This window comes from Ceratotherium simum, chromosome X (genome assembly GCF_057802395.1).
Source record: "Ceratotherium simum simum isolate JZ-2026a chromosome X, ASM5780239v1, whole genome shotgun sequence".
Classification (NCBI taxonomy): Eukaryota; Metazoa; Chordata; class Mammalia; order Perissodactyla; family Rhinocerotidae; genus Ceratotherium; species Ceratotherium simum.
Window position 1 is genome coordinate 33,126,462 of NC_141940.1, and position 19,936 is coordinate 33,146,397.

Consider the following 19,936-nt stretch of genomic DNA (forward strand, 5'->3'; position numbering starts at 1 on the left):
TTTACAATAGCAGTAGGAAGGCTTACGCATAGAGATGGTTTACATGGGGATTAACACCAAGAGAGTTCATCCAGTTACGGAAGGTTCTTTCTTCACGAGTTTCTCCTATTAAGAATATTCAAAATTTATATGTTCATTAAACACCTTGTATATGTGCATTTAAAATCAACCCACATACAAGATTATTTTATTTCCTCTGTACAGATCTAGAGGTTTTCACCAACATGAATCTCCAAGTATTCTCCCTAAATACATTCTCTCTAAATACATGGTTATTTTTTTAATTTCTTGAATTTATTTTAAAGAATACAACCTTATTATAACCAGTTAGGCAATTTAGAGGTTTATGAACTTCTTATAATCTCCTTCCCCCTCTAATCCTTCTCCAATTATCTCCCCAAATTCCCACACCTCAAAAGTAACTGATGTTATCAGTTTAGTTTATATTTTAAAAATCTGCTATGGTCATATGAACCTCTATATTCATATTAATTTATGGCTTCTCTCTATCCATTTTTAAATACTAAGCTACATATGAATACTCCTTTTACATGCCTATATTACAGCAACAAATTACTTGAAATTTCAAAAGCATAAAATTTAAGGATTTTATAGTAATGCCAGTGGATATTCAACAAACTTATTTACAGTTGTTAATTTTTAAGTAGTACTGTTCATGCATATATAATCTGGAAAAGGTAATCTCTGCCTTTCTCAAACTTAAACAAATAATTACTCTACATTATTATTATTTTTCGAGTAGGTAAGTGTGAAAGGAACTGAGGCTAGTTCCAGTTAGTCTGACTGTGGAAGAATAAAACATAAATACTGTACATTTATAGGTCAAATTTTACACATATATGCATTTTTCTGGTGTGAAGCTTAAAAAGTGATCTAATTCTAAAATATTAAGATAAAACATTGGTTTATTAACTGGACTTAAACTAAGTGACCCTAGACTACTTGACTTTAAAAGTTCCCTTGTATCATCCTTTTCTATCAGCTGATACTTTTTACTCAGCCCTTGTTTCTACTTCTAGCAGATATTTACTAAAGGAAAGTGGATAAGGAAATTTACTAAGTCAAGATTATGAAATCTTCGTGGCCTATGTATCTCTACTCTGTAGACACACACATTAGAATTTGAGGAATCTTTAGTTACCTTCTAACAGAGTCCAGTCAATATCCTGGTTCTCTGGCTTAGTTAGTGCCGGGTATTTATTAAACAGGTTAGCCACAAAGGCTAAGTTCAGTTTGGGGTTTCCACTGACAACATCAGCAGGGGTAACAAACTGTCTGCAACCTAATTTGTCTGCTTGTTGAAGCATACTTTCAGCTCTCTTCAAGTCATCTGTTTCCTGTTGAAGTAAAAGAAGACATTTTTTAAAAAGCCATACTAAAAATATAGACGTGTTTCTCGACAATGATAGGCTGGATATACAATTCCACTTTCTCTTACCCAACATATGGCACTTATAAAATTGTTTTGAATGCAAAAAAAAAAAAAAAGTTAGCTGAGCTGGATATGCAGTACCTTGAAAATACCCTAGGTGGCACTAGATCATACATCTAAGGACAAAATACATTTAACTCAATCGGGATTACATCTCATGCCAAAACTCATCAAGAAAAAAGCTAAAACTGTTTCGATTTTTAAATTAGGCCCTAAAGAAGGTATAAGGCTGAAAAATATGAAGGAATTATGATAAAATATTTTAAACATAATAATCAAGGATACCAGGTTCCAATAATTTAATTTCAGGTTTGCCTATTTCAAAGCGTAGTTTTTCTCTTCAACTATTTTTTGTTTTATTTGACTTAACTTTTCCACCCAGGAAGTAAAGTTGTCCTTTTCTATAAAGAATACTTACTTTCGACTAATTCCTATGACTCCTAACTTGTTACCTTCTTCCTCATTCCGTCTTTTTTTTCTGGAAAGATGCATGCTGATTTCTTGATTAACATAGGGTTTGGTGAGGAATTTGTTATAGATACAATGATTTCAGACCAATGTAAAAAATACGGTTTCCCAGGCGCCCGCCATTCCCACCTCCCAGTGCTAAAAGGATAAAACTTGGAGCTGCAGGAGGAACAATTGCTTGTGGATTTTCCGTTTCCAGTGACCTACGCCCGGAAATGGATAAAGCAGCGCTCTTGGCAGTTACTACAGACATCTCCACCCCAGTCTGCCCGAGGGCAAAAGTAGCACTTCTGGAAAACAGTGTCATGTGAAAAAGGTTTTATAATTGGGGGGAAAAAGAAAAGAGATAAAGGAAATTTGAGGAATGTTCCTTATAAACCAATGCTGCTCAGAATGTAAAATTTGACAGTCTTAATTCTGTCTTTAATGGGTGATGCTATCTTTAATTAGTTTTTTAAGGTCCAGTGAGGTGCCTTGATTGTATAGGACTCCAGAACAATGCGTATTTATTGTTAGCCTTCATTGTTACCCTCATCCGTATCAAGGGTAACCTGAGCCGGTGAGTTTCATATTTAACATACAGACAGAAACATAAGCACCCAAGTCAGTTACAAATTCAGTTCTGGTAAGGGCAACGTAAATGGTTTAGCGAGGGTTATCCACTCAATCCTACTGCATAATAGGCTAGAAATGTGGATTTTTAAAATTAGTAGAATGCGTTCCATGTCTAATGGATACAAAGAACCACAGGATCCTAGAAACTTGAGACTAAATAGTGTAGCCCAACTCCCTACTTTATGGATGAGCAAAGTGAGATCCAATCTTGGGAAGGAACTTGTCCAAAGTCACTGAAAAAATGAGTGATGTAACTAGGCAACATGGTCCATGACAGTGACTCCCCAAATTGGATTTCAGGGATCAGGAGTTTGTAAACATTTTCACGTTACCCTCAACACGGGAATACTACAGATGCATATATGAATATGTACTCATTAAATCTATCACTGTGATTATAACCCAAATACTTGGAAAAGGGTAGTCTCTAGTGCTTATTTCCCCACACTTGCTTTGAATATTTTATGCCATCCATATAAACCAATACCACCATAATTATGGAACTCACTACTAAACTATCAAAATAAATCAAAGCTAGTCTTTCTGCTTCTGAATTACACCTATAGCAATAAATTTTATAATAATACTTAAAACTGTCAACACCACTACATGCAATTATAAAGATTCTTGTTTTTATAAAAAATTGATAACAATTTTGTAAGACTGTAGAATTCAAAAGAAACACCAATACTTACATTGAAACCTGACATGTTAATATCTATCCGTGGTTCACCTTCCTTTTGTCCTTTTGGTGCAATTTGATTGAGGAGATGGAAATAGGCTTTGGAATCCTACAAAGGAATTGAAAATGTCAGTGAGATCACATTTACAAAGAATGAATGTATCCTATTGTCCCATGTTTGGAAGGATACTTGCATTGGATTTTGTGAGAATATATAGCACAAATCTCGTCTCCTAATTTAACAGATCTTTTCCCCAGAAAAATCCATCTCTCTGGCTTTATGTCTGCCTTGAATATGGATGAACTGGATTTTGTCATGACTTTACAATTTTATTGAAGTCATCAACACAATAATGCTAGTAAACACATAACTAGTTCTGTACCTTCACTGAATTACTGAAGTCAATAAGCTTGGTAGATAACACAAGCAAGAAAAAAAGAGCAGAAATCCAGGAAGCATAGGGAAAGAGAAAATAAACAGGTTACATCATTACAGAGCACAATATAAACCATAACCTACGGAGAAGAGATCAGCTGGGTTAAAGATTATTTAATTGTAAATTTAAATGACAAAAGTTTTTACATGAGGAACATTTGAGTAGGTGAAATAACATTTAACCCTTTAGGATCTGAATATACTGATCCAAATAAGCTTCTCTTTTTATTTTAAGCTGCTGAACTCTTTCATCACTTGAACACTTTTACTTGAAATCCCAATACCTAAAACAAAGTGGCATCGCTTGTATCGGGGGTGGGCTGGGTGGACACTCCACAGAACAAACTTGAAAACCATTGTACCAGTGCAAACGCTTAATAAGGGTCTTCAACACACATGTCAAGTAAAATTCTGCCTCTCTGGAATACTAGAGGACAGGAACTGGAGTCAAGATTCCTTAATCCTGCTGTATCTAAAGGCTACCTTCCCAGCTATAATGGTTTTCTATTACTGAGCCTTGACAGTCCAGACAGGCTATAAAGGAATGTTTCTCACAGTAAACTCCATAGATTACCTGCATCCTAATCCCCCGGGGAAGTTGTTCAACATACAGATTGCTGGATCCAACCCCAGACCTACCAAACATGAATCTCCGTGAGCTGCCCAGAAAGCTGCATCTTACACGAGCTACCCAAGCTGAGTTTGATACACTCACCATAAATGATTCTAAGAATGAGGAAAATCCGGTGAGTGCAAGCCATTTCAGAGCAAGTCGTGAAATGCAAACCCAGATCCTACCATTAGTGGGCATGGGATTTCTCTCTAAGGAATAGTGCATTACAGCTGTGAAAGTGCTTTCACGTAAACAACTACCTACTAAAGGTGCATAAACAATTCATAACCTAATCCTATGCTCTTGAGAAGAAGAGGTAAAGAGCAGACCCAGCAGTCTGTATTTACCATCCTGAAAAGGGCTTTACAGGTGAAAATTCGAACTTGAACATAGATGAACCGGAAGCTCCTTTTCACATGACCAAACAATCCTTTGCTTTTTAAAAATATTCAAAGCAGGCTTCATTTTTAAATAAGATTTCCTTTTGTACATTTAAAATATGGCCCAGAAATAAAATCCATTTACGAATGGCTTTCAGGAACACTTCTAATGCATAAAGCAAAATATACCTGGCTAAACAGGTGTAAGGTAAAAGAAGGTGTGGGGCCAGTTGGTCTTATAATTTTGGGGCTATTCTTAATTTCCACTGATGAAATCAGGAGTGCAAATATCCCATTACTTCCTCTCACCACTAAACAAATTGATATGATCATAGACTATTGTTTTAATAGCACTATTGGGTCAGTGATATCTGGTGAAGATCCTTGAGTTTGTGCCCTGTGTTCCAACATCCGGATTTGAGAGAGTCGAGTCAGTTAATGAGAACTCCACGATATTTGCTCTGGTAACTTTGGCCCTCTCTCCCTGAGAAGCCAAAGGCAACATGTGGTAAATAACTGCTACCAATGTCTCCCTCTCTTGCTAGTTTTTCCCTACTGCTCATCGTGAGAAGTGAGTGCCAAAATTCAATTCAACACAAGAAATCTTTGTGGGTCTTTTATGTGCCAGGCGTTGTGTTAGAGGTGGGCTTTAGTAGGAGGGCACTGGGGCAGGGGCTGAGGAAGGAGACATAGACATATATAAGAGCTCATCACTGTCCTCAAGAACTCAACATCTGAAGGAGGGAGCACACGACAGGAGAGAAGCCACACAAGAAAGGGAAAGGGGAATCCTGAGCCCCTTTCTCTCTCTTCTAGGTCTTTTTTTTTTTTTGTGAGGAAGATTCACCCTGAGCTAACATCTGTAGCCAATCTTCCTCTTTTTGCTTGAGGAAGATTGGCCCTGAGCTAACATCTGTGCCAATCTTTCCCTATTTTGTGCCAATCTTTCTCTATTTTGTATGTGGGATGCCACCACAGCATGTCTTGATGAGCATTGTGTGGGTCCTGCTGGGATCTGAACCTGTGAACCCCATGCCGCTGAAGCGGAGCATGTGAACTTAACCACTATGCCACCGGGCCGGCCCTCTTCTAGGTCTTTAACTAACAGGTACACCTAGGACTAGGAAAGGCAGTTAGGAATAGAATAGTCATGGCCCATCCTTTCATAGTCCATGTTCAACAGTAGGCGGAATATAAAATGTTAGGACTATGATACATTTACCCTTTTCCAAAAAATGAAAGCTAGCCTTGGTGCTAGGGCTCTTTACTGGTCTCCACCTCTCTACTGAAATCTACCATCAGAGCCAAGAGGCAACAAGGCTTGGTGATTACTGGTAGGATTTCCCTCTGTTAAGCTGGGATGAAATCGCCCAAGTCATTATATCCCCCCAAAGTGTTAATGCTTTTTGCACCGTTACCTTAATGTCAGCACTAAAGTTGTTGATTTTTTGCCAGCCCGAGTTTTCCAAATGAAAGTTTGCCCATCTAAGCAGAAGCTCTTCTGGAGACAATTTCATAAGCTCCTCCAAAGTCTCACCATCTCGAAGCAAAGCAGCCAAGGCTATAAAAAAAAAAAAAAAAAAACCCCAAACCAATATATTATATGATAATGGTCACTACAAGTTCATTCAGTCTTTTGACATTTTGTTAAGTATAGAGGTGTAAAAACTAGTATGACCTAGTTCTTGGTTTTCAGGTACCCATAGTCTAATAAAAAAGATAAATATTTATAAGTAGATAATTATAACATAAGATGATACAGATATTGTACTATGAGAATACACAGCAAATATATAATACTATAATTTATTATTTTATTCTTCTTCACATTCCAAATACCAAATAAGTTATAGCTTTTAAGATTAACATTTTCATATCATGTCATATATTTACATAAATTGTCCCTGTTTAATAATATTAAAGTAAGAGATTTGGGGGAGAATGTTTTTAAACATTTTGGAGGCTTTTACATAACCTTTTGATTAAAGGAGTACAGAAACACTATGGTATATATATACATAAGTATAATTAACTCTTGAAGGGTTAAACTAATTTTTAAAAGAATATAATTCAACTTTACATTTTCTATGGCACCTAATAGGTAAAGGCTGCTCAATAATTTTTTGTTGTTGAATTGAATGTGTGGAAGAAGCCAAGGGTTTTTTTGGTAAATATTCCCATAGGTAATAGGTAGAGGCTTGGGTGTCTGTGTGGAGAGCTGTCTAAATTTAAGCATTGTTTTATGAAGAAGTTGTGTAGTCCTTATGCAATAATTACCTCCCATAAAATAAAAGGAGATTTATATATATATTTTAAAGAAGTTTTATTTTATTTATTTTTTGTGTGTGTGAGGAAGATCAGCCCTGAGCTAACATCCATGCCAATCCTCCTCTTTTTGCTGAGGAAGACTAGCCCTGGGCTAACATCCATGCCCATCTTCCTCCACTTTATATGGGACGCCACCACAGCATGGCCTGACAAGCGGTGCGTCGTTGTGCACCCAGGGGGTGAACCCCGGCAGCCAGCAGCGGAGCGCGCGCGGTTAACCACTACGCCGGGGGCCAGCCCCAGGAGATTTATATTGAACAAGACGGAAAGTGCCTGATTTACGAAGAGGGCTAAGTAATACCCATATCAGGCACATTTAATCTCTCGTGGACTCCACTTCATGCCATGTCATTTAGGCACTGAGGGATTTAAGCAAGTGCAGAGGCAGCGTGGTCATTTGTGCAGCACCCTCCTTCTGCTCTCCATCTCCACCAAGTCAAAGCCTAGGAAGGATTACACAGCCTGACATTTATGCACCTGAGACCTTGTCAAAGATAAATCATTTCATTTATTACATGAGCCAATGTAATTTTATTTTGTTGCTTCACTTTCCTTTTTCAATGGACCTCAACACCTTTAATAAGACAAACGCTGCTGTGAAGAATAATTACAATAATTTTATTTGTTCAAATATAGGTACCTTTGAGTGAATTGAAAGCGTAAATGTAATCAAGTCTTGGGAGTGCAAGAAAGTACTGTAATGGATAAATGTGCAAAATAAGACTGTTGACAGATATTCTGAGTCCTTGAAAATACTGAGAACCCCAAAAGTGAGGATCGAGATAGTGATTTCTGAAATAAAACATGAATATTTGGAGTGATGCTTAATATTTTAAACTTTATATGAAGAGGATAATGTAGTACTTCCTAGGACCCCATGTCAACTGTATTGCATATGCATATGCTTATACATTCTAGAAATCGATACATGATGTGATATAAAAACCTATGCCATAAGAAGGATTATGCTTCTACTGGTTCAGGAAATATGAGACCACCAAGGGCAGGTTAGAATATTTTTTAAGAGGTCTAAATCTATGATAGAATATAAAAGGTATTAAAAATAATAGGAGATGGTCCACAGTGGTAGAGCTGAGGGTGGTGATGGGGTGGGGGTTGTATGGGCAGAGCAGAAAAGAATAGAAATCAAGTTTGGGAACCTTGGGAAAGTTCCTTAAACTCTCTGCGCTTTCGTGTCTTTATTGTAAAATGAATTCTAAAGTGCCAGACAAATGTTAATTACTACTAAAGAAGAAAGTTATAATTAGGCTGTTTTCCTGAATAACACTATAGCATTACCTTATGTTAATTCTAGTTATCATCTAATCACCTCAATTAAGTGAAAGCATGACAGTCTACATGACTAGAAAAAACAACCAATGAACAACTTTCAAAATAATGACTGTGTTCCATTACCTTCATTTCTGCTTAATTCAATGTCAGCAAACAAACCGATCTTAATGATCTGCCAAAGCAGTCCCAAAACCAGATGAGGTTTCCCAGCCCGCAAATCCTCTGCACCAATGTTCACAACGTGACATCCAATGGCAGAAGCAGAGTTCAGTGCCAAGTTCAAGTTTTCCTGCAAGACAGCCAATTTAAACACTTGCTTCTTAACCTTTCCATCTTTGGGGAGTCTACTTCTCCCTTCACTGAAAACAACATTCAGTGAGGAAATTAATACCTCGTATTAATTTCAGCCATACATGATCCACAGAAAACAAATTCTAGACTTTGGTGTTAAAGGGATAGCTAAAACAAATCTCAGCCTCATGGCTATCGTCTTTTCCAGAATTCCATGGGAAGTTAACTTGGTATTTTCATTTGGTCCCATTTGAAGTACACCGACACTAAAGGAAAAGGCTGAGTGACTGGAGTAAGTATAGCCATGTGGGTTAGGTTTTGTATTTCTAAAAATGCCTCAATGAGAGGTCTATTGCGTACACCTGAAAGAGTTCTAGAAGTTCTCAATCTCCGCATCCCAAAAGGTGCTCTTGCCTGAGGGAATTTTGCTAATAGTGTAATACTCACGTGATGGAAAAGAAAAATGCTCCTTTCCTTAAGCATACTAATTAATTAAGAGTTTAAATATTTTTGCATGTTTGAACACAATACATAATAAAAAGAACATAGGGAGTTAGACCTGGATTTGAACTTCAGTTCTAACAGTAACCTCGAGCAAGCTCAGAAACTTGAGTCCCAGCTCTCTTTGTAAAATCTAAATAATAATCCTAAACTCAGAGTTTTTATAAGAATTAAATGAGAAGATACAAAGTGCAGAGCCTATGGTCTGTATAATAGGTCCTCAAATAGTAGTTTCACGGAAGAGGGAGGGGAGAACAAGGCATACCTGAATGATGAAGGGTGTAAGTTTCTTCTTGTTGATTGCTCGTTCATCAATTGTGTCAGGAACTGAAAGGTTGATCATTTTACTGAAACAAAAATTTAAAAATGAGTTGGTTTACTTTTAAAAAGTCTGTAAATATCCACAAATATTTTGTCTTATTATAAACATGTCTCTCATGTAATCTGAAAAAATGAATGCAATATATGACTTTTATCATGGTGATCAGAAAAAACTATACATATGAAAAATGCAAATTAAAAAAAAGACCAAAATGTTTATAGTAGTTCGGTATTTCTGAGTTGGGGATTGGGGCACATTTTCTCATTTTAATTTGTTTGTATTTTCCACATTATTTTAAGAATGTGTAACTTGGATATTGAAAAAAACTTTATTGAATAAATGTTAAAAACAGATAAAATCCCACATTGAAATTGTGTCTCTTCTAGATTATATAATTCACAATTTAAAATCACCATTTATCCACAAAGAGGTAAAAGTAGTTGAGCATGAGATTCTTTCATTCATCAAATATCTGAGTGCCTACATGATGAGCTGGGTCCTGTATTTGGTGCTGGTAATACAGTGGTGAGAGAAAGAAAAGTTATACTAACCAGCCTAGAATCTGCGACTTACTAAGGAAGAATCTCATTTGGTAAAATCTGGAGCTAGACTCTAACATTTTAGATGTTTATAATACTGCCCACAAACTTATTCTGCATAGGGAAAACCATGCTTCTTTCTATGCAAAATTTAAATATTAAATAAATAGTACCATACGAAAATCTCTGGGAATTATTTCTTCAGTGCCTATAAATGGACAAAATAGGGGATATCTTACATTTTTAAAATAAGATTTTCAAACAACCAAAATGATCTTATTGCAAAAAAAGGAATTTTATAGACTGTACATTGTCATCTGAAATATATCTATTGCACTGCTCTAAGCACTCTATAGGGAGTCACTTACTCAATGCTCTCAACAGCCCTGCAAGGTGAGTACAATAATATGGGGACCATAACAGATAGAAACTGACAGACAAAGGGGGTGAATAGCTTGATTACAGTTACACAGCTACTGAGTGGCAGAGCCTGAATATGAACCCAGGCAGACTGATTATGGGGCATGCTCTAAACCACTGTGCTGTACTGCCTTAATAAATAGGTGCAAAAACTGACAAATTGTTGATAATCTTATATTATTTCTGCCACGACACTGTTGGCCCTGGGGCAGTAACAGTGACAAACACATTTTTCAGAAATAAGTAATTGGTGAGTGAAAACTCAGGAGTAGCCTCTTGTTTTCTTTTGGAAGCTATGGTACTTTAGAATAAAGAGATACTGACATACTTAAGTTCAACAAAGTTGTAATGCTCTGCTTGCTCAGTGATGAGAAGAAATTGGAAGCTGAGAGCTTCCCTACAAAGAGGTCCTCAGTCTAAATGACTGAGTTTTAGATTCGTATTTTGATGGTACTTCTTCTTTTTTTTTTTTTTTGTGAGCAAGATCAGCCCTGAGCTAACGTCCGCGCTAATCCTCCTCTTTTTGCTGAGGAAGACCGGCTCTGAGCTAACATCTATTGCCAATCCTCCTCCTTTTTTTTTCCCCCCAAAGCCCCAGTAGATAGTTGTATGTCATAGTTGCACATTCTTCTAGTTGCTGTACGTGGGACGCGGCCTCAGCATGGCCGGAGAAGCGGTGCGTAGGTGCGCGCCCAGGATCCGAAGCAGGGCCACCAGTAGCGGAGCACGCACACTTAACTGCTAAGCCACGGGGCCGGCCCGATGGTACTTTCATAGAGAGACCTAGAGATGAAATGAGCAGAACCTAGACAATTTTCAATTCTAATTATTTCCCGAGGTGAAGCTGTCAAGCATCCAGAAACAAATATATCAATTACGTGGAAGACTATTTTTGGAAATCTGGACATAAAATAAACCAACATCTTACCAAAGCACAATTCCATCACCAACAGCTTTGAACAGGTCATCAGTATTTGGGTTCATTGGTATAACATGTCTGCAATCAGGATCATTTTCCAAGGCTTTGTTTATCCAGTTAACAAAAGCATATTTTTCTTCCTCTAAAATTACGTTGAATAACAAGAAATTAGTTCATCCTCTAGGTTAAATATTTGCCTCCAAAGCCTAAAATAGTTGTACAGTAGTGCTGACTGTTAATGTGTCACAAACATGTGGTTATTCTCTTTGGAAACTCAGACACTTGAATGCAACACAGTGGCTACTGGGAACTACAAAGTTAACAAAAAGAATAGAGCAAGGTTAACTGAGCCTTAGAGTAGTTACATAATTCTTTAAAAATTATATTTATATTACTGTAGAACTCTACTATAATGAAGCCTATCATTGCACATATTGCATCGCGTCTCTTGCAAGCTAACAAAGGCATACAATAAATACTGATAATGCCTTTACAGCAAGTATCAGTCCCAAGTCCAAATACATGTCACAAAAGACTTCTACTGTATTCTTAATTAGGAGGCAATGTTTTTCTAGAGCCCCTCCTTGACATTAGAGCATGCACTCTACTTAGTTCATTGTGTTAAACTAATGCACGTGAAACGATTACCTGAGTAAGAGTGCTGGGTTCCTTCACTGGACAGCTCTGACGTTCCTCCCAGAGCACAAATCCCTTCTTTCCTGTTGATTGCTTTGCGAAAGGTTTTGGCAATATCACTGCTTTTTACCTCTTGGAAAATCTATTAATTAAAATATGTTGTTGATTCACAATTAATTTTAAACCAAGCACAACAATAAGCATGTTTATCTTCTTTATACTCTGATCACCTACATTTTCCTTCATAGGTGATGAGTGTTAAAAGATACAGAAAACTGGGCTTGAGTTTTTAAAATGCTAAACAAGTACTACAATACTGCTCTTGAAAACAAAGCGTCAGCAAGTCAATTGCACACACTTGTTGAAAACATTAAGTGCCACATGCATTGAATTCGCTTTAAGCCGAAAGCTAGCGTGGATCAAAGGCATAGGTACATCTGTTAATTGAGTAAGGCTTTGTCCTTTTCCTGGAGAGAAAAGGCTGAGGGATCTCCTTTGTTTAATCATAATTCTTAGTGCAAAGAAAGATGAAAACCTAGGAATCAATAAAAATAACTATTTTTTGGCATAGTGGGGTAGCTCTGAAAGAGTGTGTTGAATCAAAATGTATAGAATAGGGGCTGGCCTGGTGGCGTAGCTGTTAAGTTCGCGAGTTCTGCTTTGGTGGCCCAGGGTTCTCGAGTTCGGATCCCGGCGCGGACCTACTCATCACTCATCAGGCCATGCTGAGGCGGCATCCTACATAGAAGAGCTACAACTCTACAACTATGATACACATCTAGGTACTGGGTCTTTGGGGAGGAAAAAAAGGAAAAGAGGAAGATCGGCAACAGATGTTAGCTCAGGGCCAATCTTCCTCAAAAAAAAAAAAAAGAATAGAATAAGGTGAAAAAATGTGTTAAGTTGGCAGCAATAGATGACCATTGAGATAAACACAGAAAAGAGGCTGTCCAGTGATTGTCTTGTGGGAGCATTTACGAAGTCCAGCTTCTCTCCACAATAAGAAACACGGCTAACGAAATTTAACTTGTACCATCTAATTGTACAAGAGCAGGTTGTAACAAAGCAAATTTCACGTGCTACTCTAACCACTTGATTGAATGGACATTCTAAAGGACTGTTTGTATATGTCTTAAATACTGGAACTTACATAACCCCAAATTTGTTCCTGATCTACCAATGTGCATGGCTAAATTAGCCACTGCCAGTAAAACACGAGCAAGATGTAGCATCTTCATACACATTTCTTTAAAAAGTGTTTAGAACACATAAGTGGACTTACCGAAAGAAACTCACGACCCTAATGAAAAAGTTGCTGAACAAATAAAAAATAACTCAAAGGCCTTTAGCATTATTGACAAGTACATACTCACACACACACATTTCAGGAGGTGCAGCCTGTGTTTGAAGTTCATAGAACAGGGTCACAATATCTAGCAGTTCAGGGTGAATCCGTGAGAGCAGGCACGAGTAGAAGCTGAAATCCAGCCCATGCTCCACTAACCAAGCCTTGTGTCTTGTACAAGACTGTGTCAGGCTGAAAGAAGAAGTGCCTTTCTATTTCCAGGAGGGCTTCTTTTTATAATTAATCCACCCAGAGACAGTGACTTTTTGTAACTGTCAGAAAAGTTGCTGTAGGTGTTGTCAGCGACCCTATCACCAAGTCATCTTTTCCTGTTACCTTTCTTAAATTCTGACTTTCCTTGGACTTATAAACCCAATTTTATTTAGGAAGATAGTAAACAGTAACTTTTACAAAACCAAGCTTACTCAATTTCCAGAGCTGTGATTTTATGCTATACCTGTAATTTCAGAGGTAGAATTTTAGCATGGATGTGTGTCTATGTCTGTATATGGATATAGACACACATACACAATGACTACTCTAAATATGACACACAACCAAGGAAATCACTTTCCCTCCTCTCTGGCCATTATACTGACTCTTGTTAAGTATCAATAATGTGGAGCTGACTCACGTACTCTGGTTAACTTTCAAATTATTAAAATTATTTTTACTTACACTCTGATTGTTTTAGTCCAACTTTAATTTCATTTAATTTACCTTAACTTTCAAGCCAAGATTACACAAGAAAATGTTTACCTGGGAATATGGTGATGCTAACTGTGATGCATATCGTTCCCATAGCTCCCCCTGTGATAACTACATATCTGCTCGGTGAAAAAACAATCTTCACCATTCTACCTTATTCTTCATTTGGTAAAACATTGTCTAGTAAATTAAAATCATAAATGTGTGAATTTTCTCATGACTGACATACCATCAATCACTGGAATGACCAAAAATGTCCAAAATGTTACTGCCTCAGAGTTACTGCCTCAGAATAACACATGGAAACTTATTTTTCTTATTATGACTATCTTTGCCTCAAGGATCATTTGCTTCTAAAAATTAAGTGGTTTCCATGATCACAATTTCAGCTGAAAAATAAATCCAATTTGTATACAGAAAAGAGGAATAATACAAATTATAATAAAAAAGGAATATCTGCTGTATAATATCCTAACGCAATTACTTACACGGCTCTCATTAAACTCCTAAGGCTTGGGAATGACATACAAAGTTGCAATTAAATTAGTTAATTTTCAATTGTCTTACAAAAGTTACATGACCTTCATTTTCTAAATATTTATAAATAAATTATTCCAGCCAAGCTCAAATGTTCAGGTTCACAGTATTTTCTTCTGTTCCTTAGATTAAAAAAAATTAAAATATAATAAAAATTAAAATAGAAGGTTTATGTATCTGTTAAATTGATTCACTACGCAGGAATTTGCATTTTATTTTCTACTTGAGTAAAGAAATTGCTCGAGTGGATGATAAAGCTATTTGAGTATAAGCCTTGGCTTAACAAGAATCTCTGAAATCAGAGATACACAAGGCCAACTACTGTGCTGGAGGCTTCTCAATGAAGCTTTTCAAAGCTGCCCGTGGTGATACTAACGAGCTCACTGTTTCGTGCTGTTTTCCCTCCATGAGGAAGGACTTGCTTTATCATGTGTCAACAAACTCTGGGTGGACACTGCTCACGCTGGTCCTGTATATCTTTTCCAGTCTCTTTTATGGAGTACATATGTTTCTTGTTCCTTTTAAAAGTTTCATCACCTTTCTAGCTCAGCACAGGACTAGTGGCCAAACCAAAGCAACCCAGAGGCATATGACTTAAGAAAAAGGAAAGATTTCAGAAAGAATTGCAAAAAAATATTGACTGGCTTCCAGTGTTTGAGGCTTGCTTCCAAAGTGTTTCCAAAGTAGCAGGTTTGAATTTTTCCTTTTTTTGGAATCTGTTGTAGGCCTAAACTTAGTAATAATAGGAAAAGAACACCACTTAAAAAAAAAAAGAAATAACTGTTCCAACAACTAACACCTATACTATATAGCATTTGCTAGATAGCTGGCACTGTTCTAAGCATTTTACTTATATGAAGTTATTTAATTCTATGAGGTTGATACTATTAGTAAAAGTCTTAAAACAGGTCAACAACTTATTACCATTATTCAAGGACAAGTTTCTCACTATGAAAATAAGAGTTTAATGCAGACATCTCTGCTGAAAGAAACTGACATACCAGTCTTTTTATAGATGCAGGAAAAAAAGCCTATTATCTTTTAAGTATAAAAATCCAGTAACTTAGTTTTGAAATACTTAGAAGAAACAAAATCAAGGTATTAAATTTAATTTTAATGTTTGAAGTTTACGTATAATTTATGGACTCTTTCCACCCTATATATATTCTTCTCCAAAATTAACATAAACTGGTTTTGTTTGTAGTCTGGTTTGCAATTAACACCTCTTAAGCAGCAATTTAAATAAAAACCAAAAACCTAACGTGCAAGAACATGTTTATTTCTATTTCCTTATGTTAATACTTGACAGGAATAACGTGCTTCCTTTCTCAGGTAACTAAGATCTACCTATGCTTTGTATAACAATTTGTAAGATGTTTCATTGATGACAAAGCAGATGGGAGCGGACAGACATTTGGTTAAATGCCCATCTTTCTTTCAGTACAGTCATGGTGGTATCATCCTGAAACTCCAGGCAGGTTATTTTACTGTCCTTCATATTTCAAATTTCTTGAATAGAAAGGAGGTAACTGGAAAAAGCTGCAAGTACCCTGTGTAATGTTGGGCAAGTCTTCCTTTTTCAGGAACCCAGGCTTTTTTTTTTTAATTTGCAAAATGAAGGAGTATAAATATATTGATTCCTTCCAATTCTAAAATGTACATTTTAACCTAAAATGTCCTCATTGCTATCTTATTTTTTAAAAAATCCCTGGCAATGCTAAAATTATTATGCGTGTTCTTTACTTTTTAAGAATATACTAAGATAATCACATCTCCTCACTTAAAAGCCACAAACAGCTGTGCAGAAACTGCAACGTTTCAAAACATACGAAATTAAATATTTCCCTAAGATCCTTTTTCTCAAAGACACTTGCATGATTTTGCCCTTAACAACACTGGCACACTGCAAATCTTAATGATTTGTCTGTTCTTTCTAGTAGATTAAAAAATTCTGAGCAGTAAATCATGTGAAAATGAACACTTCATAATTAACTACTGCTCTAAGCTGCTTTAAATTCACAATTAAACATGCAGTTACAAGAGGAGCAAGTTATACACCAGAGGACATGCAAGTGCTCATATTGCAAGTCAATTGCAACTTACTATCGAACACAGAACTCAAAACAAAAGGCTTTGGCAATAACTGGAGACAAAAAGGGTGGGGAAGAAATCAGTATTTCAAAAGATGATGAGAAGAACAATATCATTATAATTATGACACGTCTGCATTCTGAAAACTGGAACTCCCCCCACAACATGCTATCAGCTGAGTAGACATCATTACTTAGCCAAGTTGCTTCTTGAACTCTCGTGGTGTTCTAATGGAGTTACTTCTAATTGGAGAGAACATATCAGAATTGGACTTGCTATAGTGAGCCATGTTTACTGATGGGAGGATATGTCATCATTTCAGGTGTCTTGGGCAAAATAAACCACGGAAAAGGAGGATAAGAGTGCTAGGAAGTTTGTGATAAATATTAGGCACTAATTACCTGTTTGCAATATACTCTGAGGAAGGCCTAATTAGATCTAGTCAAACTCAGCCTTAAATTAATAATACATAAAACCAATGAAATCTGAAGGGTGTCCTTAATTGAGGGAAGAGGCCACAGCTATTCTTTAACATGTATCTCAAATGCTCTGTCAGTGAATACAGACTGAAAATGGCCTATGTCTAGAAAATCTAGACCTCGCTCCCCAGCAGCTAAAAGCATTAGGCTTCAATAACGAGTGCTACACACACGCTCCGAGCACTGAGTACAGAACAGTAAACTAGGTGCTTGGGGATCGAAGAATTAAGAAATCAGCCCCTAACCTTTAAGAGTATTTGACGATACTAGAGAAGAAAACAAGAATTTTAAATGCCTCTTCCAATGGACTAAAAAGATATGCTTCTAACTTTTAATTATCAAAATTATCATCCTAGAGAATGGTACAGTTAAATACTACTACCACGAGAGTGGCAAACATCTTTTTAATCAGAAAGTTCAACTCAGGAAGCTTCCAAGACTGTGAGTCAGGGTGTATCATTAAAATTTGGGAGCACCCGTTCACTGAGGTAGATAGAAAGAGCACTTTAGGATGTCAAGCAGCACCTTGAAAACCGCCCTTTAATGATGCCCCCAAAAGAGACTGCTGACCTTACACAGCGAGCAATGTGTTATATTTTTGATTCTTTTTCTCAATTCTTTTGTTAAGATATTCTAATGGCTAAAAGAACTAAAAATTTAGTGGGTGGGATGAGAGAAACGTTATTACTTATAACAGTACTAATATGATATATTTAGGAACTTAATATAATAGGACTTATGACTATAAGATCCCACTAGACAAAGGAACGATCATTACTCTTAACAATGGTGGATTTTCACATACTTACATAAACAAATTCGTCAAAGCTTATCTTCCCATCTTTATTCCTGTCACCATCCAGCATGAGTTTCTGAATAATCTCTCTCACTTTATATCCTGGTAATGGCATATTGGCTTCCTTGAAAAGCTCATGAAGTTCATAGTCACAAATGAATCCATTGCTGTTGAGATCTTTGTAAAAAGGGAGAGCAAGCAAAAAAGGAAAAGAAGTTTTAGGAGAAATAAGTTAACCTTTTAGAGTATTTTTCTTCATTTGAGGCTCAGCTCATTAGTTCGAGAGCTCACATTCTAATGACAACTAATAAGCAAATAACATATAACATGAGGCACGACTATAAAATAATATAATGTAATATAACATAAGTGCTATGACGAAAATTAAAGCAGCGTAAGGGGTTAGACTGGGGGCCTATTGTGCCTCCCAGGGGACATTCAAAAATGTCTGGAGACATTTTTGATTGCCACAACTGGAAGTGTGGGGTGGGGAGAGGATGCTCCTGGCACCCAGTGTGTAGACCCCAGGGATGCTGCTAAATATCCGACAATGCATATGACCCCCTCCGGCCCCCACTCTGCAAGACCGAATTATGCAACTCAAAATGTCAATAGTGCTGAAGCTGAATAACCCCGGATTATAGTGACAGGTTGGGGTGGGGGTCATGGTGGGGGTGCTGTTTCGACAGAATGGTCAAGGGTGGCCACTTTGATAAGGTTATATTTGAATGAAGGCTTACAGGGGGTAAGGGGGCAAATCATGTGGCTATCTAGAGGAAGAGATTCAGGTAGAGGAAAGAGCAAATGCAAAGTTTGTGGTGTGGAAGAGTGTCTGATGTGTTTTGGGAAAAGCAAAGGTCCAGTATGACTTGAGCAGAGTCAGCAAAGGAGAAAATCACAGATGAAGTCAGGGAGCAGATCATAAAAGCTCTTATAGGCCATGGAACATACTTTGGATTTTATGCTGTGTGATCTAAGCATAATTCATATTAGCCAATTTTTTCCAATTATTAAAATATTAAATCTCCTATATGAAACCATTCTCCCAATATTTTGAAGGTGGATGAAATTATATGTTTAGTTTTAATGTGGTATATTTCTAGAGTCAAATTTTCTTAAACATAGATTACTATATTTTAAATCTATCAATTAAAATATCTATATTTTTAAAACATCATCCCTAAACTACTCAACACTTCTGAAAATTACTAATATTTCCTCCTGGATAAGGTACTTAATTCCCCTAGGGCACATCTTCACTTTCTTTGCTTTGAATTTATAAAAGGTCATACATCAAACACTTTATTAGAAATCAATCCAGTAATAACATCTGCAGTTGCTAAAAAGAACAAAGTAATCCACATGACACTATGGCAGGATTTTAGCAACTTTTGATAAATAAAATTCTTGGATTTAAACATACCTTCTCCCATGCATATACCAATCTGCTTCTCCTAGTTTCTTTAAAGTTAAAATAGAGTGCAGTACTAGGGAGCAAGTATGGCATAGTGAAAGACACGCAACACAGTTGAAGGGACACAGGTGGGAGTAATGTAACAGGATCTCATTTCATCTTGGCTACTAATTTGCACAATTCATCTCTGCAGGTCTTAGTTTTCTCATCTGTAAAAGGAGTGCTCTGGATCAAATGATCTCTAAGGTCCCTTTTTGACTCGAACACACTATGATTCTAAATTCAAGTACACAGGATTTCACAATCCACACGCGTGCACGTGCGCGTGCACACACACTTTAATAAAAAAAACCTGGAGATAACATCATAATACATATTAAAAACAAATATAGAGTAATAACATTCTGATCGCTACTACACCTCATTATCTAAACACAATAGTCCTTCAGTTTTATGATATCTTTATTGAAGGAGATAGCTTATTCTTTGCAATTATCAAAACGTTGTCCACTTCAGCAATTTCCGATAGAAAGATATTTTTAAATGTATTCTATTTTTCCCTGACTTCTGAAATGACATATCTGAGCATAATTTAATTAGGTTATTTACTCCAGTTTAGACCTAGCATACCTAGTAACAGGTTCTTTTTGTATTCTCAGTGATATACTTG

At 36.6% G+C, this 19,936-nt stretch overlaps 1 protein-coding gene across 2 annotated transcripts in view; it reads right to left on the reverse strand.

Annotated features, from left to right (window-relative positions):
• PLS3 (plastin 3) overlaps window positions 1–19,936 on the reverse strand; it is an 80,132-nt gene that overhangs the window by 12,216 nt on the left and 47,980 nt on the right. For both annotated transcript variants that reach the window (XM_087426511.1, XM_004440511.3), the window contains 9 exons: window positions 17,866–18,029; window positions 11,909–12,038; window positions 11,270–11,402; window positions 9,326–9,407; window positions 8,392–8,557; window positions 6,066–6,208; window positions 3,232–3,327; window positions 1,163–1,358; window positions 27–105 (listed from right to left, as the gene is read on the reverse strand). In XM_087426511.1, the coding sequence (XP_087282637.1) occupies window positions 27–105; window positions 1,163–1,358; window positions 3,232–3,327; window positions 6,066–6,208; window positions 8,392–8,557; window positions 9,326–9,407; window positions 11,270–11,402; window positions 11,909–12,038; window positions 17,866–18,029 (1,189 nt within the window). The remainder of the gene's footprint in view (window positions 1–26; window positions 106–1,162; window positions 1,359–3,231; window positions 3,328–6,065; window positions 6,209–8,391; window positions 8,558–9,325; window positions 9,408–11,269; window positions 11,403–11,908; window positions 12,039–17,865; window positions 18,030–19,936) is intronic.